This window comes from Amphiura filiformis, chromosome 7 (genome assembly GCF_039555335.1).
Source record: "Amphiura filiformis chromosome 7, Afil_fr2py, whole genome shotgun sequence".
NCBI lineage: Eukaryota > Metazoa > Echinodermata > Ophiuroidea > Amphilepidida > Amphiuridae > Amphiura > Amphiura filiformis.
The window spans coordinates 51335697-51363377 of record NC_092634.1 but is presented as its reverse complement, the minus strand read 5'-3'; the positions used below and the strand labels follow the sequence as shown (position 1 = coordinate 51363377).

At 38.3% G+C, this 27681-nt stretch overlaps 1 protein-coding gene across 2 annotated transcripts in view; it reads left to right on the top strand.

Moving 5' to 3' along the window:
• The first annotated feature begins 9835 nt into the window (after positions 1-9835).
• The window catches only part of LOC140157316 (serine/arginine repetitive matrix protein 1-like), a 36070-nt gene continuing 18224 nt past the window's right edge, over positions 9836-27681 (top strand). For both annotated transcript variants that reach the window (XR_011859665.1, XM_072180460.1), the window contains exons 1-3: positions 9836-9865; positions 20459-20548; positions 21524-21649. Coding sequence is in view for 1 of the 2 variants with exons in the window: in XM_072180460.1 (XP_072036561.1) it covers positions 9842-9865; positions 20459-20548; positions 21524-21649 (240 nt within the window). In the remaining variant the exon portion in view is untranslated. The remainder of the gene's footprint in view (positions 9866-20458; positions 20549-21523; positions 21650-27681) is intronic.

The window sequence follows — 27681 nt, the reverse complement described above, 5'->3', positions numbered from 1 at the left end:
ACTTATTTCGGTGACCCAAGTTCATGGTCATTTCTGCTCACGCACTTTTTTACAGATGGCCTAGAATTTCATATTTCGGTTTCAGCGATTGCCCGAAAAAGGTGGTATGTTTTTGAAAAGCGTTTCCGCTTGGAATGTAGATAGTTGTTGTTGCTATTACTGTTCGCGATTTTAATTTATGCACTTTTTAGCCGACAATTTTCAATGCATTTTACATAATAGAAATGTCGCTGGCATAAATACCGATATTTTTAACAGTATCGTTTTTTTAAATCAAAATACCATCCAAAAGAGTTCCCAATACTTTTATGAAACCGTAGATACCAAATCGGACTGCAGGTGATGAACAGATTTTGAACTAGAATTAAAAGAACCAGCGTAGGCCTTCTCAAAATGTACTTTTTTTTAAATATCGAGTTGTTTAATTTTGGACTGCTTTTTTTTTTTTTTTTATAACAAGAAAATGCTTTACATACCCCAAACTTCTCACATAGTCTTGGCTAAGTGTCCGTTACTGGTTGATATTATTAGAATTAAACGATTTTCATGATTAACTTACTTTTACCGCAATGTTTTCCCTCGCAATGTTCAAATATATCCCCAAAATGGCGTTGCTTTCTGTCTCACATTAATGACAAGGTTATCCCAAGATGTGTGAGAGTTTCTGACACTATATTCACGGGTATTCTATAGCTATTCAAACATATACAAATTTGGCTGGTTTGCGATAAGCTATACCATTTTCACCCTGATGTGGTAGACTGGATCCTTCAGTTTTTCAACAACTACGCACGGTCATCGGGTTGTGCTGTTGGTGAATAAGGCAAAGTGACGGATTGTGGGTAAATAAAAGACGCCGTCATTAGAGGCCAGAAGGATTCAGGCTACTGATATGGCAGTGACATCAGCACTGTATGAATTTCATTACACTCCCTAGCGTTCGATCAAAGCGCTGGTGTACACTCGCACGCGCTTAAAGACACCGCATAGATGCGCGAGCGAAACAGCTGCTTCAACGCGTTGACGTCACTGCCACATCGGGGTGAAAACTGGTATAGGTCAGGCTTCCTCAAATAGGTTTGTTGAAGCGCCACATGAAATAAAGACTGAAAAGCGCCACTCAATGGCTGCGAAGCAGCTTTCGCGGTGCTTTAGCACGGCCGGGGAGTCAGAGGGTGCCCCCTGTGAAGTTAACGTGGTTTTTTTTTAAGTTGAGGTGCAAATGACGCCATTTGGTGCAATATTTTGCACTATTTTAGCCTGTCTTTACACGGAGAACATGGGAATTTATTTATTTATTTATTTATTTATTTATTTATTTATTTATTTATTTATTTATTTATTTATTTTAAATCTAAACGGCGCCTCGCGCCACTCGGGAAGCCACGCTATTTGCGGACCCCTGGTATAGGTAATAGATGACTATGAAAACTTTCCGCATACCGAATATGGGTTTAGCCCATATTTAATTGCCTTTAGGCCCTATGATTTATTTTTAGAAAAGAAAGCCTAAGACTGGAGCCTAATCAATTGAGAAGGGAATGGATTTTGTCACAGTAATATCAAAATTAATATCGTCCATAACAAGAAGGAATGCATCACGATTTTTTGATATCCAGCTATAGTATTTTAATTGATTTACACTGAACATGAAGCTATAATATCTCTACTATATAGCTTCATGCATGGACATTTGCAGACCGACCTTCTCCATGTAGCGAGTACCACATTAGATTGTGTTTACAAGAAATATATAATAAGCGCCACTTCCACGAAATGTCCTATATGCCAGCAACTTTGATGATAATATATTATCTACAACATCACACCTGTTTTTCAAGAACTCTCTTTTATCTATTCACCTCAAAGAAAGGATTAGAATTATTATAATAGAATCCCTGACCTGATGCAACGCATTTTTAATGAGTTGCTGAGGGACTAGAAATCTTTTGTGGGCGAATGAACAACGTATGACCGCTACACAGGTCAATGGCCTTATTGTGTTCTGGCGGGTTATTTAAAAGCACGGTCCCTGAATTTTTCCAGACAAGGAACAATAGGAACAAATTGCCTGGCAATGGGGTCACATATAATCCCAGTCTATAGTGTGATCAGAACATTATAGGCAGGTAATCATTATAGTATAATCAGTACGAAAAGTCCAATGCGATTTTTAATGTATTTTAAAAAATTCAAAGAACCACTTTTTAGCGGGAATTTTTGCAAGTTACACAGCTGAAGTTGTAAAATGGTTGAAATACTACAATATTACGGCGTAAACAAGAATATGTTTGTTTGGTCTTTGTTCCTACAGCCACATCCCTTAAACCGCTATTAAACCAAGATAACACTCATTGAAAACAGCTCAACTGATTAAATCATATCTTCTCTGGTTAAATACACACATCATATGTTTCTGCTTTTACACGTACAATGGAGCAATGCGCTGGGATTATAGTTTCAGTTGGGTGAACGATTATAAAGCGAGCGCTAGAGAACAATTGTGTGTGGTCTTTGTTTACGAAATGAGACAATACGTGCTTATTGTTAACCAGCGTTCTTGAAAATGAGAAACATGGTGGTTTGCAGATTTAACACGGTTTGGAAATAATGTCTTCATATTTTTTGGTGTTATCTGTCGTTTACATATCCTTCCTAAAACCCGGGGGGGGGGCACTTCAATTTGAAATGGATGTAGGTGTAGGGCTGGCGCTTTCGCACGAAGGGGAATTCGGTGAGAGCAACATGTAAAAAATATGGGGTCATTGGGTGAGAGCATGATTTTTGGCATTCGGTGAGAGCAAAATGTAAAAAATATGGGGTCATTGGGTGAGAACATGACCTTTTTTTAAATGGAATCTTTGGGTGAGAACCAAAACAGCGAAACAAAAACCTAAATGGCTTCAAATTTCTTTATTTTTTCAAAATAAGTAACAAAATCAGTGATAAATGAAAGTTGCTGTTCAAATTGAACTTATAAGGGTCTTTGGGTGACAGATCAAATGGAAAAATAGGGGGGTCTTCGGGTGACAGGGGAGCGAGCATGTTCGTAAAAAATATGGGGTCTGTGACAGCGATGCTGAAAAAGGGGGTCTTAACAGCCCTACATACGCGTCACCTCCAAAGTTGGAGTGCCCCCCGGCCCCCCGGGCCTAAAACACCAAAGTACGCATACCGTAAACGTTCGCCTAATGGCGGTATGGAGTTCATGGAAATGAGAGAGCGCCATCCCTGTAAAGAGCCGACTATTATCACTGATCATTAAGGGTACGTGTAGTTAAACTTTAAAGGGTGAAACCTATCGACACATAGGCCTACAATTATCACTGGCCAACAAAATTAAACTTTTTTTCTGGTGACTTGGATTTAAGAGTTGTTTTTAACTAATTTGGGGTCGCTGATTTCAAAAATGGTATCAGTTTTCCCTATCACGTCAAGTTTTTTTCTATGAAAAATGGTGAAATTTCATGAATCACTTAACACATCCACCAAAGGGTTGCAGCCCCCTGGATTTTCCACAGTAAACCCCTTATATTGGGTACCTATGAATAGCTATGAGTCTACTCTATCCATCGATACCAAAATAAGTACCAACATACATCATATGACGTCACAATGACGTCATTATCGTAGAAAATCTGAAAAATTCCTGAAAGATGGCTAAAATGATAGATTTTGAACAAAAAAATGCTAGCAACGCCCGATTTTGATGCAGTTTTTTGCTAAATGTTCATAAAACTAATTACTTTGACATAAAAATTAAGTTTGGCCTCCATAAACATCAAAATTTAAAAAATATTATTCTCATGGGTTGCAACACTATACCCGTCATTGTTGGGGTGTCAAACATGCCAAGGTATATCTTCTTGCCAAATTAAGACTTATTCTGTGGTATTTTTTTATAGTTTATATTATCATGCCAATATTTATGCATTCACCTTTTGACTTTCAATTGGGTTTATATGATTTAGTAACTTTATGGGCCCAGATAATACGCCCTCTCATATAAATAGGGGTATACCATAGAGTGAAAATTTGATGTGATATGCAAAAAATAATGCTATATTTGAAATCAGCGACCCCAAATTACCTAAAAACAAGTCTCAAACCAAAGTCACCAAAAACTGTGTTGGGCAGTGTTATGAACAAGATCGAACAATCTTGTTCATGATAATGCGGTAATCATTCACCTGATACGTTGTGGCCCAGTGAGCAGAGCATTAGACTATAGTGCGAGGATAAAGAGAACTTGTGGAGGAGATTGATGGTTCGAATCTCATGCAGTAATTTCTGACAGATTATGATGTCTGTCAATGTTTTTTTTCTGATTTGAGGAACTTTTATTCTCTATTTTCTTGATTTTATCTTTAACATTGTTTATATAATTTTATTATTTTATCTTGTATGTGTCTTTTTTCAAGATTCTTTGTTTTTATCGTTTCATTATAGAGTAACTCAATCCATCAAATGTTGTAATGAACCTATTTGATTGTATAGGGCCGTGTGTCCTGAACTCGCCACCCTTAGCGTTACATGACAAATATTATGAATTTTACACCAACCGGGTTTCTAATTAGATTATCGCGACAATCATCAACCCTAAACTAGCAAAAGTATACATTTTTGGAAAGCTGAAGGCATCAGCAATTCCAATATATACATTTCAACTCATTATACAGGGTGACCTGCAAGTTATACAGGGTGGAATAAAAAAGATTTTGATAAAAAATGGGTCACTCAATGCATTGTTTATTACCAACTCACAGTAATAAACTGGAAGTAAACAACATTCATTTGGTTAGAGGAAATGGAGAGCCAACTGACTTCGGAAGAAACCAAAATCACAGCTGTTTGGTAATCTCGGAATATAGGGTGTCCCAACGTATGTTAGATTTTTTTACAATTCAACATATTTTGAACCTAAACATTTTCCCCCTAACCCATACAGAAAAAATATGTCCATATTTAGATTCCTCGTCAAATTTCCCTTCAGAAAATCTATACTTTGACTATGATAGGATAAGTAATTAAAATTTTACAGTAACTTTCAGATTTTGAAGACATCTGCATTACTTACTACAGTGTTTAATATGACAACGGGTAGTTTTGTATGGAAAAGTTTGTATTTTCTACACTAAACCAATCATAAATGATTAAAACAATTAGTAGAATTGTTTAGCTGTAAGGCCGTGAGTCGTTTAGATGCTAAATAGAGTCCAAATCCAATTTACAGCCTTTACAGAAGCAGATTACGCACTAAAATACCAATCCCATAGAGTTTGTGTGTACCACATCCCCCACCACCGCCACCCTGCCCATTCTGAATTCTATGAAGCACAGTGTCAGTATTAAAAAGCTAAAGTATTTCTTTTTACAGGGTTGAAAGTGCATTTTATTTAGCAATAAAATGAGACCACAAGCATGACAATAACTTCTTGCTTGACAGAGATATCATCATTTGTTTTGAGTCGACTTTGGCAAAATGTAACGTCGCCACCTTTTTTTGGTGGCAAGCTCAAGACACACAACCATAGGCATTTGTTATGTGTGTGAGATAGACGTTCGCTTTTCGTATCTCTTTCCTTGTTGGAAAGGTATAACGTTGAGGAGATAGGAACATGTACCGTCATCCGGGACCTACTCTGCCATGTTTGGCTGAGTAACGGTAGGCTACATGAACACGGTCTTTTGTGCCTATGTAAATTAGTCATTGTGTAAAGCTGTGTTTATACCCATGGGTTGCTCATCATCAGACTGAATCCTTGACCGACAGAGGATGTCAATATAGGCCTACGTGTCGCTTTTGAAATAGGCAAATACGACGGCGATTTAGTACACTGATCATGCGTGCGATTCAGATTTCTGCAAAAGCGATTGAGTATAAATGCGTCTTTAGAAATGACTGGCGATTGTGTGTTCTCAAGTGGGTTTTATCATGTTAATTAGTGACCTGACACACATTTGTATTGGTTCGATCAAGCATTGATTTTTTTGTACTGGATCGTCCAAGCATCTCCAACAAATTTTTCAATGTAACTGCCTCTGGCCCTAGTGGAAGTAAAAACGGATACTATGGCCAGAGTTCTAGGGCTAGTGTGAGACGAACTGTCGCGTGCGACAAGTCTTTCAATTCGGGCGAGTGTCCTTGCATCAGTGGTCATAAGAGGTATATCATTTTATTCGAAAGGGGGGGGGTCCCAAATATACGGGGGTCATAAAGTCTTGGAAAGAATAATAGGAGGGGGTCATAAAATGTTTTATGACCAAAATGTAGGGAGTCACACGATGACCACAGAAAGTGTGTTATTTTATTCAAAAAGACTGATTTCAAAACAATTTTGGGGTTTGGGATCATAAAATTTTTGTTGCCGAAACAGGGGTGCGCAATTTTATTGACGCAGACTTTTGTAAATTTGGGACCCCCTTCCGAAAAAAATGATAGCCCTCTAAGAGGATTCTAAAGATAACCTCTACCCCAATAATCCCTAGCTATATTTGTTTGAAACTGTTCCACGGAGGATGTATCATAATAGGCGCAGTCTTCAAATTATATAAATAAAATTTGAATGAGTGAACGAACAAAATCATATATACAACGACCAACTGAATAGAGGCTGTGCATATGACGTATCATCCCGTAAATATGGCGGACTACTCAAATGCATTCAACAAAAGCATGATTGCATCTACCGCGACAGTTCGTCTCACACACATAACAAAATGCACTACGATCAAATAGGTTGATGACAACATTTGATTGAATGGACTGCACTGCGCCATGATTACGGGGAAGAAACCGGTTCAAATCCTTTGTTTGGAGCCAATCGATAAACGCAAGGCCTCTTTAGCTATCATTGAATACTGGCTAGGATTCCACAACACAATGAGAACATGTTATAAGGCGCTTTGGAAGGCACACAATACCCCAATGGCTTTCCATATTATGTGCACTCAACAACTATTCAGTATCGAAGCCCGGTATCGAAGTTACGAAATGTTACTATGTCAACGGGATCACGCGCTTAAGTAATGAACCACGATCGAAACAATCAGTACACAAAAAAGGCATACCAAAATAGCGTGATCGTAATGATCGCCATACAAACAGTGCTTGGTTCCGATACCATCACGGAGTTACGTAACTACTTCGTGGTCTGATAGTTATATGATCAATGGTCTGATCTACTTGGGTTCGATCCTTTTAAGAAAAGAAAAAATAGCTGATCATTTATAATGCATAAATGAATAAAGTAATGTAGTTACACAATTTGAAACATTGAGGTCGTTCTAATTTTCAAAGGTCATTTAACTGTTAAATGTAGTGGAATATATCACGCATTGATAGGTAGCAGGTGGAGCAAATTTTGTCAGCGGTTTTTGTTGCCGTTTGTTCGCAGTGCCTATTTATCTAAAAAAAATAAGAAAATTAAAATTAAATTTAAAAAAATTCACAATATTCGTTCGTAAAATGGGGACAAAATCCAAAAATTTCTTGACCCTTCTTCACATAAAAGTGGGGGCAGAAATCAAGATTCGAACAAGTACCATTCGCCATTCAAGGCGTACCCTCTACCGACTGAGCTAACGGGTCAGACAATAGAAGGGTGTAATTTTGAACTGAAGAATATTAAAAAAATATGAAGAAATTACAATGTTATAAAAAGATTTACCAAAATGAGGTATAACGTATGAATCGATTTACAAATTAAGTCCAATGGCAGAGAAAGAATACCTGAAGAAACCCCAAAACATTTGCTGCTCTAGCAACTAACCTAGTGACCTAAAGTATTGGGTCATGTCACGATATTATTTTCTGAGGCATTATGTCCAGGTTGCTCAATTTAACATACACGTATCCTTAATGCTGTTGAGATTTTACAAGCATGGCGCTCTCACATTTCTAAGAATCCAAAAGCGCCATTAGGCGAACGTTTACGGTATTTCCAAACATCTAAATTAGCTAAAAATTTAGGACATGTTACAAAACTATATTGTCTAGAATTTTAGAAGAGTACTTTTAATATTGGTCGGTTATTTTTCACACAGCGACGTTAACTAGGCAATGTACTATTACCTATAACATTAACTAAAACACCAAAGTACGCATATTTCCAAACATCTAAATTAGCTAAAAATTTAGGACATGTTACAAAACTATATTTTCTAGAACTTTAGAAGAGTACTTTTAATATTGGCCGGTTATTTTTCACACAGCGACGTTAACTAGGCATATCCCCATACTTTTAACGTAGGCTATTTGTAGAGGTCACGCGTCAATGGGAAAGAGCACTGTGTATTATGTGAAAACGGACAGTAACTGCAGTATGAATATAAGGTAAAACCATTGGGGTTCGATAATGAACCCCACAAAACTAACCGAGTATATGGAAAATGCCATACGGCCGGGCGGTTTCACAAGTTGCCGGCTCTATCATGCCACTCGCCGCCTGGGCCATGGCAAGTACTGCCCATACGCCATCGACTGTCGACATGCAGAAAACATTCAATGATTCAATCGATTGCTTACATGAAGTGAGGATGTGGTATTAATCAGGGAATCTCTATTATTATCGGGAATTGCCTGTTACACATGATCGCACACAAGGTCGTAGGCAATTGGTCGGACCTCATCTGCCCAGAACATATTGACCCAGGTCAGCATACCGCCATATCCTTTCCGACATGCTTAGTAGCCAAGTCCGTAGAAGAGTGGATCCACACACTATGTACACAAATATACATTTGGCCACATTTTATTATACGATTAATACGAATTTATTAAACATGGTAACAAATATTCTCTAGCAAATCGGTTATAGATGGAACTGGTAGGCATATTATAAATTCGGGATATTAAATATCTTCCTGACCAGCCAGATCTGCGCATGGTCAAAGACAAGTATCAGACCGACGCAAACTGGCTTAGTCTCCACATCAGCCAGTTTGGCTCCGCCCCTCCACAGGGAGCGTAACCTGTGTAGGAGACTCGGTCGGACCTGGTCGGACCTCATCTCTCCCCATCGATTGTGTCCTATAATCCCCGACATTGCCCTTATGAAGTCACATCGCCCTGTATTAATATTCATGGTATTGTAATATTAGGCCGTATAAAATTAATGTTTTGGTTCTCGTCCCGTCCCTCCTCAATTTCTGGGATTTGTCAGATTTTTTATTTTTTTAAAAGATTTTTTAATTATTTTAGACTTTGGAATGATTGATGAATTTTTCATACATATAAATAAGTTGATTAGAGAACAAGGATCACTTCCAAGTCTTTTTGTGGTAATCTCCCGGGGGTAATCTAGGGGGTTTAATAATAATAATAATAATAATAATAAGCCGCACTTATTCCCTCAGAATCTCACATTTGAAAAAAAAAAGTGCCTCATCGTTTCCTCGAGCACTGTTGGAAAATACCGAAAACTACTGACAGTCCGGGCTGACAGTGCTGATTTTACATTGAAAAAAAAACACAAAAAAAACACCTCCCTCCCTCATCAATTCATGAAAATCCTCTGGACGAGAACCAAAATATTAATTTTATATGGCCTTAAACAGTAGACGTATCGGCAGGCTTGATTCGCTTGTCATTCAATTGGGGCGATTTAATGAATACATCATTGAAATTAAGTACGGTCTGAATACGCACACATCCTGTGCGCATCGATCGTATACATCCACAATGCCATTGCGTTGCATTGCCGCTATAGCTAATTAGGGGGCGAGATGGCACCTAGGCGAAATGGCGTATAGGCGAAATGGCGTGTAGGCGAAGGGCATTGTGGGCGAAGTGTTCTGTGTTCTTGTAGACTTCGCAATTCTGCTGTGTGCTTCTGCAACAATGGCGGATGCTGGATTTTTTCGGGTGAGAAACAATAAATTGTTTTGTTCAAATCTCGGTTTAATATACCCGTCCTAACTATCTTTTATATTTTATTATGATGATTATAAGTTACAGGTTGTATGGAGTGTGAAAGTATTCATTGATTGGATAAATAATCACGTTAATCTTGCAAATAAAATACGATCATGATGATCATGTTTATAACGTGGCAGAAATGTATGTGCACAGTTAGACATAGACCGTATTCACCGTAAGGTACTAAATTTCGAGTAGTCTCCTTCGCAGCCAGTTTGGTTACGCTCCCTCCACACAAACAGTCTGCCAATGATGACGAACTGGTCCTTTTGATTGGCTAACGGTTTTCTGACGACGCCATCCAGCTTGACGTCAAACAAAGCTTTCAATTGGCCGATCGGCTAGACGGCTACTTAATTATTCATGAGCGATTTTACAAGCGGCTAGGGGACGCAGGGGTAACCTTGTCAATCAAATACTTCATCTATTGTGTTCAATACTTAATCCGATAAGTGATCGATGTATATCGATAAAAGTACATGTAGGATCAAGATCATGGAATTAAGCTACGGCGGCGACACATTAATACTTTACTTTAGGTGATTCAGCCAGGTACCTGGATTCAGCACTCAACAACAAGTTGTCATGACTTAGTATTCTTTGTGATTACGAAAAAAAAAAAATAATAATGATAATATTGTATAAGATTTTTTTTATTAAAGAAATTAAAACAATTTTTTTATCATTATCATAGGCCTAAATATGAATTCGTATAAACGTTATACATTATAAATATCCGCACGAACAGCATGACTATAATAGCTTGTCATAAAATGTAGGGCTAACTTGAATACAAATACCAATTCAATTTAGCAGAAAAATGTTATATTAAAATGCGCTTTGTGTTTTTTTTAAATTTGGTTAAAACTAAGCATTTTAATAGTCTCAAATTGTTAATACAAATAGGATTGAGTACAGGCCTAATACATATTTATTAGTATTATAGTTTTGCTATATTATTTTTGTTATTATTTATATATTGTGTTATTCAATTTTGAATTATGTTCAATTATCCCAGCAAACACAAAATGTTTTCGAGTTTTCGACATCATTCGCCAAAAGTGAGAAAAGGTTGCCAGAAAATGTTTAAATGTCGGGATATATAAAGGGAATAAAACTTTTTCATTACATTCAAAAACATTTTTTGATATTAAACTTACTGCAAATATTCACAAACATACCATTATTTATGTGGTGACAAAATATTTGGCAACAAATGTTTGCAGAAAATATTTTTCAATAACATTTTGAAAACATTTAAAATTGTAGTGTGTTTCCATACAAAACGTTTTAAAATGTTTTCATGACCTTTATTTAACCCGACATTTAATGTTATTAAAACGTTTTTACCAAAACCAAAACCCAAAAGTGTTTTGTGTTTGCCGGGATGGCCTTTCAGACCTTCACATTAAAATGTAGAATACTTGGTAGCTTTATAATGGTCAATGATTTAACATAAAAGTTATTATTATTATCATTATCAATGATTTTTTTTACCATGTTTAAGCCCAATTGGGCATACTCTAACATTTGACCCCATACGACCTTTGACCTTGAGTGACCTCGGTTCGATTTTGTTAATGCTCCCGTGATATGGAGAATACTTTTAGCCAAATTGGGCGAAGTTTGAAATTTTGACCCAAGATGACCTTTGACCTCGCATGACCAGGGCCCCAAAAAATGTTGACTCTTTCTGGGACCTTAAATTGTAATGGCAAATATTTTCTGTCAAATATGTGCGTGAAGCGCACATCACGAGCGCCAGAAGCGCCAAGTCCCCATCGGTTGGGGTCCAGGGCCCGCCTTAGGGCCCTGGAAGCCAAAGGTATTTTGATGCTCTCTGGTGCGATCTGGGCCTAGTTTTGGACCATTTTTGAAAATAATAAATCATACTACAACAAAACTATTTATCATTTGCATCTGATTTCTTCATGAGTTTCTGCAAAATTCTGCAGCCATGCCAGCCATACCAATGCATACAGGCCCGGTCCAATCGTTGAATATTGTTGAATACGGCCAGTTTGAAAGTTGTTATTTGATGGAATCAAGTTCAGTAATATCCAGAAAATGATAGATAAATAAATGAAATCATTCACTCACCTTGGTACGTGATCAATCATTCGATCCGTGACAATATAATATGACACTGACAGCATGCCTTCCGGCTGTGTTTACGTTTGCTTCGCTTCACGAGTCAGCATTGCCTCGTTCGTAAAATAGCTTGACAATAAAACCCTTTTTTTCTTTTAAAAGGACTTAAAAGTTTATACTAAAGTAGAAACAAAATGAGAAATATTTCTTGATGCTGGGAATACCATTTTCATACTGAAACTCATACCAAACAATCAAGGACCCCGAATCCCTTTGGGACCCCGAGCTAACAGAAAATGCAAAATGGGGGTCCCTAAAGAAATATCGGGGTCCCAACTATTGTCTAGCCAATTCAATCTATTTGTGTGATACCATACTATTTTTTGGGGGAGCAGGGGGTTTATTAAATATTATTGTATTTTTTTGTCTGTTCTTTCATTCTTTTTTTCTTTCTTTACTTTCTTTTTCTCCTTTCTTTTCATTCCTTTTCTTTTTTTTTTCTTTCTTTTTTTCTTTCTTTTTTTTTTCTTTTTTTCTTTTTCTTTTCTTTTTTTTTTTCCTTTTTTTCTTTTCTTTTCTTCTTTCTTCCTTTTCTTTTCTTCTTTCTTTCTTTTTTTTTCTTTCTTTTCTTTTTTTTTTTATTTTTCTTTTTTTATTTCAATCAAATTAGTATAATTACCTAATATTTCCTGCCCGCCACTGCCTGCCCAATAATACTTTTAATACTGCCCTCTATTGTCGGTATTTGCCAGTAAACAATGGCAGCCATAGCCAGAGATCTCGCCAGTATTTTCGCGATATCACAGCTGTTTTGCTGTCAAAATTTTCACTCACAAAGCAGTATTACTGTGCATAATATTAATTATTGAAGTAAATTAGGCCATAATTTGGTATTTCAGGTGTTCAGTTGCTTCAAAATGATGTGCATAATGCAAGTTGAGGAAACTTTTGAGCCTAGTTTTATGAAACCTGGATATAGAAAACAACATGTGGAATTTTTGTTGCGTGACGGCGGGATTTAATAACTCACTGCTTTTGCAATATTCATGCGTGAGATTCGGGTTTTGGTGGGTCCGGGACGCAAAAACGCAGCCTAGCGCGACCCTGAAACAATAATTAAATTAAGCAAGATAATTATGTCTAAAAATAGCGTGTTGGGTGTCTGTCATTTAATACTGGTCTCTTCCGCATGCATCGTATTGTGTCAATCCGGTACTTGGAGCACGTAAGGCGAGTAGGCTCACAAAGACTGTACAAAAGACTAACGTTGTCCTTGCAGAATTTTAATGAGCACCGAAGTCGCTGACGACGGCCACGACGCTTACTGAGTTTATTTTATGGATAATAATGACTGAAATTGAACATGGAGATAGGGAACGGAAGGGAAAATGGACAAAGAGGCATATAATAAGGTGGAAAACAATAAATAATAAATCTTGAAGTTGAGTTTGAGAGTTTGAAACTTACAATTTTTGCGATTTTTTTTTTTTTTTTTTTTTTCATTATTTTTTTTTTTTTTTTTTTTTGGCTTAAAAATTTTTCTGCAGCTGTTAATTTCTTTTCTGGGACTGCTTGCCGGTCCCGCTGTCCCGTGGATTTTGTGGGCCTCATGCATGACCTTAATGTAATTTTTTCATGCTCCCTCATACTAAGGATTCCACCCACCAAGTTTGAGCCCGATAGGACAAAGTTTGAAATCCATGACCTTTGACTTTTAACCTCGGATGACCTCCATATAATGTTTTTCATGCTCCCCCATACGAAGGTTTCGACCCACCAAGTTTGAGCCAGATTGGACAAAGTTTGAAATTTGACCCCTCCGTAATGACCTTTGACCTCGGTCGACCTCGATTTTATTTTGGGCATATATTCCCCTCGTATCAAGGATCCCACCCACCAAGTTTGGGCCCGATCGGACAAAGTTTGAAAATTTGACCTTTGACCTTGACCTCCGATGACCTTCGAAACTACCCGGTAAACAGCGCATGTCCGGTACCCATCTATGTGTGAAATATCGGAACGATGCGTCGAAGCGCGGCGGAACGCATAGCCGGACAGACGGACAGACAGACAGACAACGGCTATTATTTTAGTAGTACTAGGTCACCCGTTGCTGTGAGAGTAACTGATGGCAATGCTATTTGACCTCTGATGACTTTTTGACACGTTCTCCTCATATTGAGGATTCTTTCTACCACTTCCCAGTTGGGCATACTGACCCCATATGACCTTTGCCCTCGAGTGACCTCGGTTTGATTTTCTTCACGCTCCCGTAATATGGAAAATTACTTTCACCAAGTTTTACCCGAAATCAGGTGAAGTTTAAAATGCAAGCCCCTGTATGACCTTTGACCTCAGATGCCCTCGATTATATTTTTACGTGTTCCCCTCATATCAAGGATTCCACCCACCAAGTTTGAGCCCGATCGGACAAAGTTTGAAATTTGAACCCTCCGTAATGACCTGTGACCTCGGTTGACCTCTGATTTTATTTCACGCATATATTCCCCTGGTATCAGGGATTCCACCCACCAAGTTTGAGCCAGATCGGACAAAGTTTGAAATTTGAACCCTCCGTAATGACCTTTGACCTCGGTTGACCTCGCATTTTATTTCGCATATATTCCCCTGGTATCAAGGATTCCACCCACCAAGTTTGAGCCCGATCGGACAAAGTTTGAAATTCGAACCCTCCGTAATGACCTTTGACCTCGGGTGACCTCGGATTTTATTTTGTGCATTTATTCCCCTCTTACCAAGGATTCCACTCACCAAGTTTGAGCCCGATCGGACAAAGTTTGAAATTTTGACCTTTGACCTTGACCTCCGATGACCTCGAAAACCACGCGGTCAACATGCTTTTTCCGATACCTATCCATATCCGAAATATCGGATCGATGCGTCTTAGCGCGGCGAAACGCATAGCCGGACAGACAGACACACAGACACACACACTTCGCTGGTTATTTTAGTATAGTAGATAGATTTATAACACTAGTGCACCTGCTGCTGTAATAGCCCTGTAGCTATAATAAAGGCACCATCTGCATGATAGAGATACTTTTTGACCCCAGATGATGATAGAGATACTTTTTGACCGCAGATGACCTTTGAACTCAGATGATGAAGTTTGAGCCCGATTAGACAAAGTTTGAAATCCATGACCTTTGACCTTTGACCTTGGATGACCTCCATATAATGTTTTTCATGCTCCCCTCATACCAAGGATTCCACCCACCAAGTTTGAGCCCGATCGGGCAAAGTTTGAAATTTGACCCCTCCGTAATGACCTTTGACCTCGGTTGACCTCGATTTTATTTCGGGCATACATTCCCCTCGTATCAAGGATTCCACCCACCAAGTTTGAGCCCCATCGGACAAAGTTTGAAATTTGACCCCTCCGTAATGACCTTTGACCTCGGTTGACCTCAACTTTATTTCGCGCATATATTCCCTCGTATCAAGGATTCCATCCACCAAATTTGAGCTTGATCGGACAAAGTTTGAAATTTGACCCCTCTGTAATGACCTTTGACCTCGGTTGACCTCGATTTGATTTCGGTCATATATTCCCCTCGTATCAAGGATCCCACCCACCAAGTTTGAGCCCGATCGGACAAAGTCTGAAATTTGACCCCTCCGTCATGACCTTTGACCTCCGTTGACCTCGATTTCATTTCGGGCATATATTCCCCTCGTATCAAGGATCCCACCCACCAAGTTTGAGCCCCATCGGACAAAGTTTGAAATTTGACCCCTCAGTAATGACCGTTGACCTCGGCTGACCTCAACGTTATTTCGCGCATATATTCCCCTCGTATCAAGGATTCCATCCACCAAATTTGAGCTTGATCGGACAAAGTTTGAAATTTGACCCTCCGTAATGACCTTTGACCTCGGTTGACCTCGATTTTATTTCGGTCATATATTCCCCTCGTATCAAGGATCCCACCCACCAAGTTTGAGCCCGATCGGACAAAGTCTGAAATTTGACCCCTCCGTAATGATCTTTGACCTCCGTTGACCTCGATTTCATTTCGGGCATATATTCCCTCGATCAAGGATCCCACCCACCAAGTTTGAGCCCCATCGGACAAAGTTTGCAATTTGACCCCTCCGTAATGACCTTTGACCTCGGTTGACCTCGCTTTTATTTTGGACATATATTTCCCTCCTATCAAGGATCCCACCCACCAAGTTTGGGCCTGATCGGACAAAGTTTGAAATCTGTGACCGTTGACCTTGACCTCCGATGACCTTTAAAACTACCCGGTAAACAGCGCACGCCCGGTACCCATCTATGTCCGAAATATCGGAATGATGCGTCGAGCGCGGAGAAACGCATTGCCATCGAACACACAGAGCTCATTATTTTCTTAATGCTAGTGCACCTGTAGCTTTGCAGCAATGCATTATGGGTAGACATTACAGTGCATTTCAAATTGGGCAAACAGCCAAAAGCTGAATGAAACTTGTCCAGAGTTGCCCATTACACATCTTTGTATCCACTTGCTGCTGCTTTTGCTATCCAGTTGGGGTATTTTCCCCTAGATGACCTTTGACCTCGAGGGGCCCTTCAAAACCACCGGTTAACTTGCTTTTCCCGTCACCTATCCATATCCGAAATTTCGCTCGATGCGGCGGAACGCATAGCGGACAGACAGACAGATACACAGATAGAGACCGCTTATTATTTTATTAGTAAAGATTGTGATGATTTTTCATTATTATTACAAATTATTATTTCATTTCAAAATGTAATCTTTTATAATTATTTAACTTTTAATCCATGAAGATTTATGCGCACACGTTAAACTTGGTCAATTCCGCACAGTGGTCCTCTGGGGATAATTGCCTATCGATTGGATTGATCATGGATATAAACGTATTGGTGATGTCATAAGCTTAACTATTGGTGGACAATAGAATAACCATTGATTGACAAGGTTACCCCTGCGTCCCCTAGCCGCTTGTCGATTTTGACCCGCCATCTCGCCACCTGACTGAGGTCAATCAAGTTCCCGTATGTACAGCTCTACAGCTACACACGGGTAGCGTAGCCGTAGCCAATCAGAAACGGCGTTATAAGTGGCCATTGGCAGACTGTTTGTGTGGAGGGAGCGGAACCAAACTGGCTGCCGTGGAGACTAAATTTCTAGGAACATAAGGCGCATGACACCAAATCACTGCGCCGAAAGGTGCAATGGTGATGAGTTCCGTTAAAAGTATATGGCTACTGGAGACAATGTGGTGTCCTTAGGGACCATGTTCTTCATGAGGTTGGCATGTTCTGATTTAAATGAAAGATGCTAACCTATTAATGACTAAAATAGATATGAAATTATATAATTCGATTTCACAAGAAAAGTAGGCCCTGTCCGAATTACTGCTAAAGGAACAAGTTTTAATGCTAGTTTTGGCGTTGAAATAGCGGCGTCGCTTTTCAACATTTTTTTGATAAAAAACTGAATTTGTAAAGTTCCCCAAAATTGAAGCTAAAATGAAATTTCAGTCCTTAATTAATACAGGGATGACGTTAAAAGTGAAAAACATTGTCACGCCTGGTAGAAAACGCCGCTTTAAAAAAAAGTTGATTTCTACGTGCTTTTCAATGGAGAAGTTATTTGGTGGTTTACGCCCATAACAAACACCAAATTGGTGTCGTATGACCTTTGACATGCATGCATTCTTTTGTCGAGAGTTGACACAGGGAACCTCTATTATTATCGGGAATTGCCTGTCACACATGATCGCACACACGGTCGTCATGGATGGTCGTAGGCAATTGATGGGACATCATCTGCCCAGTCTACATATGGTCAGCATACCGCCATATCCTTCCCGACATGCTTAGTAGCCAAGTCCGTAGAAGAGTGGATCCACACACTGTGTACGGTACACAAATATACATTTGGCCACATTTTATTTACGAATTTATTAAGGGATCCAAAATGAGCGTTTATTATGTTTTCGACAGTATTTTTTGTGGGACATGAGAGCACCTCAGACCTATCGATTGCATTCTGAATACAAAGCATGTCTTTCTGATATCAAATAATTTTCATTTTTTTTAAATCACAATATAATACAAGTTTTATGACAAATTTTTGATATATAACAGTCCTCGAAGTAAATTATATAAAACTAATGATATATTCTTAAAGTGTATGTAGCAGGTAGGAAAAGCCGACGGTCAATTGAAAATTTTGACCTTTCATATTGAAGATATATGGATTTTTTCCCCAAAAGACCTAATTTTTTTGGTGTTTTGGGAAAAAAATCCATATCTTCAATACTAAAGGTCAAAATTTTTAATTGATCGTCGGCTTTTCATCCCACCTACATACACTTTAAGTTTACTTCAAGTACTCTTAAATATCAAAAATATCAATTTTAATGATTTGCCATAAAATGTGTATTAAATTGCTAATTTCAAAAATCAAAATTATTTGATATCAGAATGACATTCTTCGTATTCAGAATGCAATTCGATATGTCTGATGTGCTCTAATGTCCCAAAATAAATACTGTCCAAACGCTCATACCCCACCCCTTAAACATGGTAACAAATATTCTCTAGCAAATCGGTTATACGGTGGAACTGGTAGGCATTATAAATTCGGGATATTAAATATCTTCCTGACCAGCCAGATCTGCGCATGGTCAAGAGGATAGACGAGTATCAGACCGACGCAAACTGGCTTAGTCTCCACATCAGCCAGTTTGGTTCTGCCCCTCCACAGGGAGCGTAACCTGTGTAGGAGACTCGGTCGGACCTGGTGGGACCTCATCTCTCCCCATCGATTGAAAAAATGTGATCTATAAGGCCCATGAAAGTCAATTCCAAGTTTATCTTCCCTTTTTGTCCCCAGGTTGGTGAGGTGACTTTTTCATTTTTCATTATTTCATCAGATTTCATTATTGACCTAAAGTGCGTGTTGATTTAAAGCCACACTCATACATGTTATTTATAAACATGTTTTTATATGGGTAGGGACTAGAAAAGTTAGAAAAGAGCCTGGTTTTGGTTCCAAGTTAGAAATTTAATATGTTTTACAAACAAAAATATATGTTTCCAATTGCTAAAACTGGTGAAAACACTGATACGGTACTTTGAAAATAATGAATTATTTTGGCATTTTGAAAATTTGACGGGGTGTTTTTGGTGTCCAAAAAGTGACGCGGGCGGGGGACGATAAACTCGCAATCGACTTTCACGCGCCTAATCCCCGACATTGCTCTTATGAACTGACATCCACCTGGTTGACATGGTCTTTCAATTTGTGCCGAGTGTCCTTGGCAGACATGACTATGCTTCAGTGATCATAAAAGGATTCAACAGATAACCTCTGCCCCACTATGCACTAATCCCCAGCTATTGTCTGAAATAATTGCTCCTCGGAAAATATATAACAACTCAGTCCTCAAACGATAGTCATATAACGACCAAAAGATAAATGACTTGACTATCATTGAGGACTGAGTTCCGCAGTCTAGTGCACAGTGTGAATGATGATGTTGTTGATTGAAATTTTCTCCTCAGCTCAGCTTATCTCAGTCCAGGCCACTGAAACCGACGATGGATAAGAGGAAATAACTTTAGACAAGGGGGTGACACTAAATTCACGGTTGTTCTATTAGCAACGCAAAACCTATGAAAAATTCCGCTGGTTTACTAGCTAGAAAGTGAGGCCAGTTATCGATCCGTTATGAATAATTCATGTTCGACCCCTTGGATCATTCATAATCATGTTAATTGATATTGGAAAATAACAACATTGTTAGTTTTGCAAACTTTGCCTGTTCAATGAGAGTATAGCGCGCCCCAATACATCTGGGCACAAACCAGGCGAAAACGATCCAGTTTCATGTAATGGCCGACGGGTATTCCCATCAGGCACCAGTGATATGTTTTTTCAAAGAAAGTTTGATATGAAATACATTTTGCAATAGCAAAGTCAAAATTAGGACTTGCTGTCAATAATATGAAGGAAATATGTGAGAGGCAAGGTGTGAAATACAAGTAGTATTTGAAGTTACAATAACCTTTGCAACCTGACCTTCCATCATGGCGCCTTATTCGCCTTTTATGTATTTCTATTATGCTCTCAAGTAAAATAAAATACCAATCTGCACTAAGCAGACGAAATGTTACTTGGCTCCCAGCATGAATTATTGATTTTATACGGAGGTAAAGAAATGCACAGTGTAGGCCTATTTTAACCCCCATCCTTTTTACCTATTTTCGGAATTCCAAACCCCCACACTGTAGAAAGCGTGCCGGACAAACAGTGCCAAAAGTGTAAGCACAAGTATCCATGTATATGTAGATGTCTTCCTGTGATTTTCAGCACTTTCACTGTTCCATACATGTGTGGTACATCATGTAAGACTATGCCCATTGCCTAATGTATAGTGAAAGGTGTATGCTTTCTTGTGTTGTTACAGGGAACCAGTGCAGACCAGGACAATAGGTTTGTAAACAAACAGAAGAAGCTGCTCAAGACTTTAAAATTTGCTCCTGTGTTGGAAAAAAAGGTAAAATGATGTAGAATGTATTTGCTTTGCTTTATAAACATTTGACATGTATCGTGTGATTCATTCATTTAATAGCATGATAGAATAGGTTTGAATTTCAACCAGCTGTAAACCTAAGGTCCTGCGTTCAATTCCCTGGCGGTGGCGGGCGGAATCACTTTTTCTGCTGTCTCCTTTATTATTTGCGACTGTGAACCTTGTGAAAAATTGTGTTTATAATTGTCCATCATGCCACTGTTTTTCCAAGCATGATAGAAGTCAGCTCAATAAAGCACAGATTAAGTGCAAATTCATGTGAAGTTTCAAGGGCTTAAGCACTTCTCAGTGATGTAAGTTTTCAGGATTTTTACAGAATTCAGGTTTTTTTGTAGTCCATATTTACGCAATTTCTTTTATTTTCAGCCTGCTTTGGGGCTTTTTATCCCAAATTTACACGCTTTTTCCCAATTTTCAGTTTTTTTTCTTCTGCCTTACTTACATCCCTGACTTCTAAAATAAATTACTAATTTGTGTCATTCAACTTGCACCCTACTTTTTTGAAGTTGAGGCGTATCCTCTTTGTAGCCTAGTGTACCAATACCAGTACGGCAGTATGGTTCAATAGATATCAATAAAAAAAAGTTTCCACATTTTCAGTTGCTGCGGGTCTTTAAATTTGCAAGTTATGCATAAATGTGTTTCAGTACGCCATAAAATAACATTTGTTTTGCAATTTCTATGTATGTACAGACAGTAAATAAACTAGACAATGCCTTTGTCAAACGGCCAAATCTGCAAGAATGGCAAACATGTAGTCCTAGGTTACTGATGGTATAAAAATCTCAACTTTCCTGTGCTAAGTAAGTAGTGTCATGAGGCTGTAGATCACAAAGTGCTTCTTCAACTGTGCTATGAAATTTACAATGAAAGTATGGGATAGCTTGAAACAGTTCACACAAAATAACTTGATGCCACTTTTTCTTCAATTTTCAACAGGTGTGCATGAGCAGAGTAAATCTCGATACTCTGCGACCATGGATAACCACAAAAGTCACCGAGATGCTCGGAGTCGAAGATGACGTGCTCATCGAATTCATCTGTAATCAGCTTGACGAAGAAGAGGTAAAGATATCGTGGGGTACCCTCGATGGTTTTGTTTTTTAAGTTCTTATGTAATCCAGAGGTGGTGTATCTCTTGGAAGGCTTATAGGTAGGAGGAATAAGAGCGGACTGTGTGACTGGATGTTGAAAGATCGGGGCCTGTTTCACACAATTTGGTTAATCTGTTGTTTGATTTGATTGGGTTTAGAGGTGATAAATCAAACACATGATTGATCTCAAGTCTTTGTGAAATGGGCCGCTGCTCTCCTTAAACAGGTGAGAATGGAGACAAAGCCATAATGGGATAGTCCAGAAATGTGCTGCAACTGTTCCAGAGTTTTACAATTTGCATCTGTTACTGTTTTATTGCTAGTATGAAAAGCATGTGTAATTTTCTCCTCAATTTGCATAATTTATAGGACAAAAATTAAAATCTATTTAATCCCAACAGAACGCTAATTCCAGACATGCTTTTCATACAAGGGGTTGTTGATATTTTTTCTGGGCTAACCCATTGTGTCCTGGCCATTGTGCAGAAATGGTAAGGATAAGAAGTTGTAAATGAAGTGGTAAGTAAAGGACTCATGCATGCAATTCTCACAATGATACTCCTGAAATTGTTTATGAGAATCAGAATTAATTTGTGTAAAATGTTAGTAAACAACATATAGATGAGAGTCAATTGATTCTAAGAATCTATTGATTCTCGCAAAATTTTGTTATGAGAAATTTCTTGAGCTGCAACAAAATTGCACCCTAGGACTTGTTTCAGGACACAATTCTGTTCCACCCAATTGACAGTTATATGTATAGCAGGAAAGTTTTGCAGCATTTATTGATGTGAGTAGGCCCAAAATGTTTTAACCAACTATTAAACCCACAATACCCATTTTTGACTAACAAAATAACAAAATAAATGATGCAAAAATTACTTCTGTGAAAATTCCTGCCTCAGAATAGAGCCCATCTTCTCTCCCAGCACAGAAAAGGTTGTTGTACAGATGTCTATGGCAATTGAGAGGTTAGGAGACTTGTTACGCCAACAGTCAGAATGGCAATTGAATGAACACAGTGTGATAAAAGCTCACACACTGTGTGTGATTCAACTCATTCCTGATTGGTTGGTAGTTCCATTACGGTCTTTTGATTGGTTTATCAGTATTTTCGCCTGCCCACATTTTATCCTTTGAAATACGATTGCCTGTTGTTTGCCATTTTCATTGTAAGCTAACTTATACTTGAAAGCCAGTTTATTCCAATGAGTGACAGTAGAGTGATTTTGAATTGATTAAACTGGCATGTGCGTATAAGTTAGCGTTGGCATAACAAATTGTAATCTCTCAAGTGTCTGTTGATTGAGAAGAAGAACGGACAAGACATAGTAAGTATATAATATCCTTGATTTGCTAAGGTAGGTAGATCAAAGCCAGAGAAGATTTATAAGCAGTCCCATGATACAACTGAAACATCCGGGTACTTGAGAACCAGTCTACTAGATATTTCAATTGAATGAATACAGCTGTCAAAAGCTTGATGATTATCAGCGTACACTGTGTAATGAACGCCCGCGTGTGCGTAACGCGGAAGTGAATCAAACCTTGCCAACTCACTCATGATTGGTTAATATTTTCATTATTGTATCCATGGTCGTGCGTTCGTGTTGTACTTTGAAATACGCGACATACGAAAATGTGTCCATTAAATTGAAATTTTTACTTTTAGTATACCGATTTCTTGTACTTTCAGACTTTTATTCCTCATTCAAATGTGGGTCGATAGTAACAAAAAAGAGCTCATTTGAACAGGGTACCAATGTTCTTTTCAGGGATCATCTCAAAACGCTTATCGACCCAAGTTTTGGATATATTTTGAGTGTTTGAAAATCGCCTCTTTGGAACGGAAATCAACAGTGAGCAATTGTGTTTAACTCTGTGATTACTAGACTGCTTCTCAAGTACCCGGATGTTTCAGTTGTATCATTGGACTGCTTATAAATCTTCTCTGGATCAAAGCTGTCATATGTCACCCTGTTATGGCCGAGATATAGTCCGATGTCTTTGCGGGCGATTCTCAGTTGTGACAGACAGTCGCTTTTTTTTTCAGTTCTCTGCAGTGACTTTTAGTGAATAGCTTTGTTCTCCTTTATGCGATGTTTTTCTGCAGCTGTAGAAATTTTTGCCACTGCATAAGATGCTGGCAGAAAGTAAGCCCCTGCATCTGTCACAACAAAAAATTGCCCGCATGACATCAGCCTGGCCTACTATGAGGTAAAATATTCTCTGTCCTGCTCACTAAACTGACAATATTTGCAAATAACTACCTTTTTACATGGGAGGCAAGTGTTTTTAAATGGGTCTGCTCCCTAATCCATTCCAAATATACAAGTAAGGCCACTAAGAACAAACAAACGTTATATGGGCCCAAACAAACCAGAGTTTGTGTTTTGGGAGAATTTTTATGGGTTTTTTTTTTACTTTCTGCTAAAATCATGTAAAATCAGCCGTTTTTGTGCCAAAATTGATTGATTTTGACAGAAAATTTTTGGGAAAAAAACATTTTCAAAATTTGTTTTATCAAATTTTCGCAAAATTTTCAAGCTTTAGGTGATATTTTAGCCTTCAGAAAAAAAAAGAGAAAAAATAAATCCCGACCGACCCTACTTGAATAGTCGTTCCGCCCGAAAAGGTGTGGTTTTTTTCGTCGCCTGAACAACATCCCCATTACATTTGGTAGCAGGGCATATTTTAGCTTGTATCGCATAGCAAAACACTACTCGTCTATATATACACAATGTGTAGGTTGTTTAGGGTTTTTGCAAAAAAGATCCACAAGTTTACGAACCTATCACTTGAACACTGAAAATGCTATGCGATATGTGCCAACTAAAATATGCCCTGTTTGGTAGGTAGATATTGTGAACCAGTCTGTTCCCAACTTACCAAGTGAGGCAGTATATATCTGCCAGTGCCGGTGAGTAACAACAAAGTGCATTACTGAAGGCAACACTGTGTTAAGTACAACATAAGTATATATGGGAATGGTATGAATGAGTTGCAGTGCATGTGTATGGTAAGTTGCTAAGCATGTGTTAGTACATAGTACAGGAAGGAGAAGGTAACTATCCAGTCTGTTTGTAGTGCATGGAAGCTGATCAGTCGCATAGTCTGAAAGGTTTAAGGCCCATGAAAGTCAATTCCGTGTTTATCGTCACTTTTTTTCCAGGTTGGTGAGGTGACTTTTTCATTATTTCATCAGATTTCATTATTGACCTAAAATGCATGTTGATTTAAAGCAAAATGGAAATAAATGCTACGAAGAAATTTTCACAAAAGGTAGAGACTAGAAAAGTTAGAAAAGAGCCTGGTTTTGCTTCCAAGTTATATGTTTTACAAACAAAAATATATGTTTCCAATTGCAATTGCTAAAACTGGTGAAAACACTGATACTTTGAAAATAATGAATTATTTTTGAAAATTTGACGCGGGTATTTTTGGTTTCCAAAAAGTGACGCGGGTGGGGGGGGGGGCGGTAAACCCGGAATCAACTTTAACGTGCCTTATAGATGGTAAGGTGGAGAGGAGCCATTCCACTGTTTAGAGACAAAAGTAGGTAACACACGTAGGCCGAACCAACACTTTTTCTTCAACAGTTTTTCTTCATTCTTGTACAGGACACAAGAAACAAGTCATGAATTCTAATGACAGGACCCAAATAGACCTTGATATGATAAATACTGTGTTGGTACTCACGTTACTTTACTTTTGTATCAAAATTGTGGAATGGTCCTCGGTATGATATTATAAGTACTTCACAACACCCAATGGGTAAACCTTGTAACCAACGCAGGCCAAGGTCACCGTTATTTAGAGGCAATTTTAAACACAGGTCAATAGGAAAATGAACTTCATTCATACATGATGTTGGCTTATATAAACTGAGCTCAAAAAGAAACTTATATTTTTTTTACAACGCGTGAATCACAAGGTCATCGATCTTAAAATACTGTCAATCAAAATGAACCAAAATTACACACAGGATTACTTTAATACTCTACTCAAAACACATGTCAGTAACCAAGCAGTTATCCAACTGACACAACAGCAAAATGCACTGTCATGGGACAGCTTCCTGACTTCCTCCACTTTCACAGCCCAACATTTGGCACCCAGCACAAAAAATCTGTGAGAATGCACACAAGATCCTTGCACAGATGATAAAACGGTGCTGCTTTCTGCTTTTCATACACTTTTTTCATGAAACAGGGCTGGGCTGTGAATGTGTTCCAGGAAGCTGTTCCATGTCAGTGCATTTTGCTGTTGTGTCAGTTGGATAACTGTGTGGTTACTGACATGTGTTAAAAGTAGAGTATTGAAGTAAACCTGTGTGTAATTTTGGTAGAATTTGATAGACAGGATTTCAAGATATGACCTTGTGAAAAATTATAAGTTTCTTTTTGAGCTCAGTTTAGATTGACTGGGTACTGAACTGGGCAGTTTCAAAATTACACCTTTTCAATAGAATGCAGTGAAATTTGCAAGCTACAGAGGCAGGTTGATATTCTGGTGACAGCACTTGCAATGCAATAAAAAATGCGAGAATCAATTTTCTGATTCTTGCTGAATTTGCAACCCTGAAGAACTTCAAATAGCACCTGGCAATGGTTTCAATCTTTATGTCACATATATGCTATGGGAAACCAAAGAATTCAATTGTCAACAAAAGACAAAGCACAGGATATATCGTGTTGTAGAGGCATGTGCAACACAAAGGTTTGTGGCATGCTTATAGATATAGTGCTATCAGTAGGAGAATTGCATGGCAATCGCAACATGCATGCACTGATATAAGTTTACAGAGGGTGGATGGCAAAACATTCCAGAGGTACGGCAAGAATTGATTTTTTGTTGCATAGTGCAATTTTGTGGGAAATGTTTGATTTGAGTTCGAGGTAGCTAGAAGTGTGACACCTGAGTTAGACATGTGACCAAATAAATGATAAGATTTCTCAACAGTTGGAAATGATGGCTGTAGTGAAAAATATGTTTCGGTTGCACCTTGCTTCAATTCGGGTACAACATGTTCTTTGTACGTATACTGCGAACCTCAGCCTCGGCGAATATGGTAAAAGTACAAAATCAAAATGTCAAAGTAGGTTTGTTGAATTTAGACACATAGTTGACTGAACAAAAGCAAAACATGAGAAAGATAATATGTATGTCAAAATACTATGGACTGTCATTTATTGAACTTCTCAAAACTGGCTTTCCTGAAAAGAACAATTGGAGAGGAAGGCCAACATTCTCAATGTGTCATGCTATTGTTCCCATCTGTGTGCCAAAGTTGAAAGGCAGGTCATCATTGTTTGTTTATTGACCTTTGAAGGTAGGTGTTAGGATGGAAATCAGTAGTAGATGGATATGAAGCATTTATTTTTTACAGTTCAGACACACAGTTGACTGAACAAAAGCAAAACTAATTGAACTATTGTCTACCAAAGAAGTATAAATAGGTCCACAACATTCTCAATATGTCTTGCCATTGTTCCCAACTGAAAGTTGAGAGGTAGGTCATTAGTTTGTTCGGCCTATATAAGGCAAACAAATAAGATCCATTAAGCACTGCGCCCAGCTGTGTGCACACCATTCTATATATGCTAGTTGTGTGTTGCGTAATGCGTAACTGGTGCACGCTTATGTGAATTTACACAACCGTGAGTTGGGACCTTATTTTAAGCCGAACAAACTTTAATGTCGGATTTTAAAGGTAGGTGTTAATATGGAAATTGGCCTAGAAACAAGCCACTCAAAGTCAGGCCTGGAATAAAATGTCTAAATCAGGAAGCACTTTCCAAGGAAATTTTGTTGGTGGGGCAGGTTGTCTCTCCTATAAAGAGAAGTACATAAAAACTGATGGGAAATATTTCTAGTTCTTTGTTTACAATTTGGTTTATCTTCCTGACAAAACAACATTTTTTCTAGGCCTGACTCAAGTCAAGACTGGTGAGTACAAATTAATTGCTTCTTCTTGATTTCCAGTATCTGTGACTACATCGA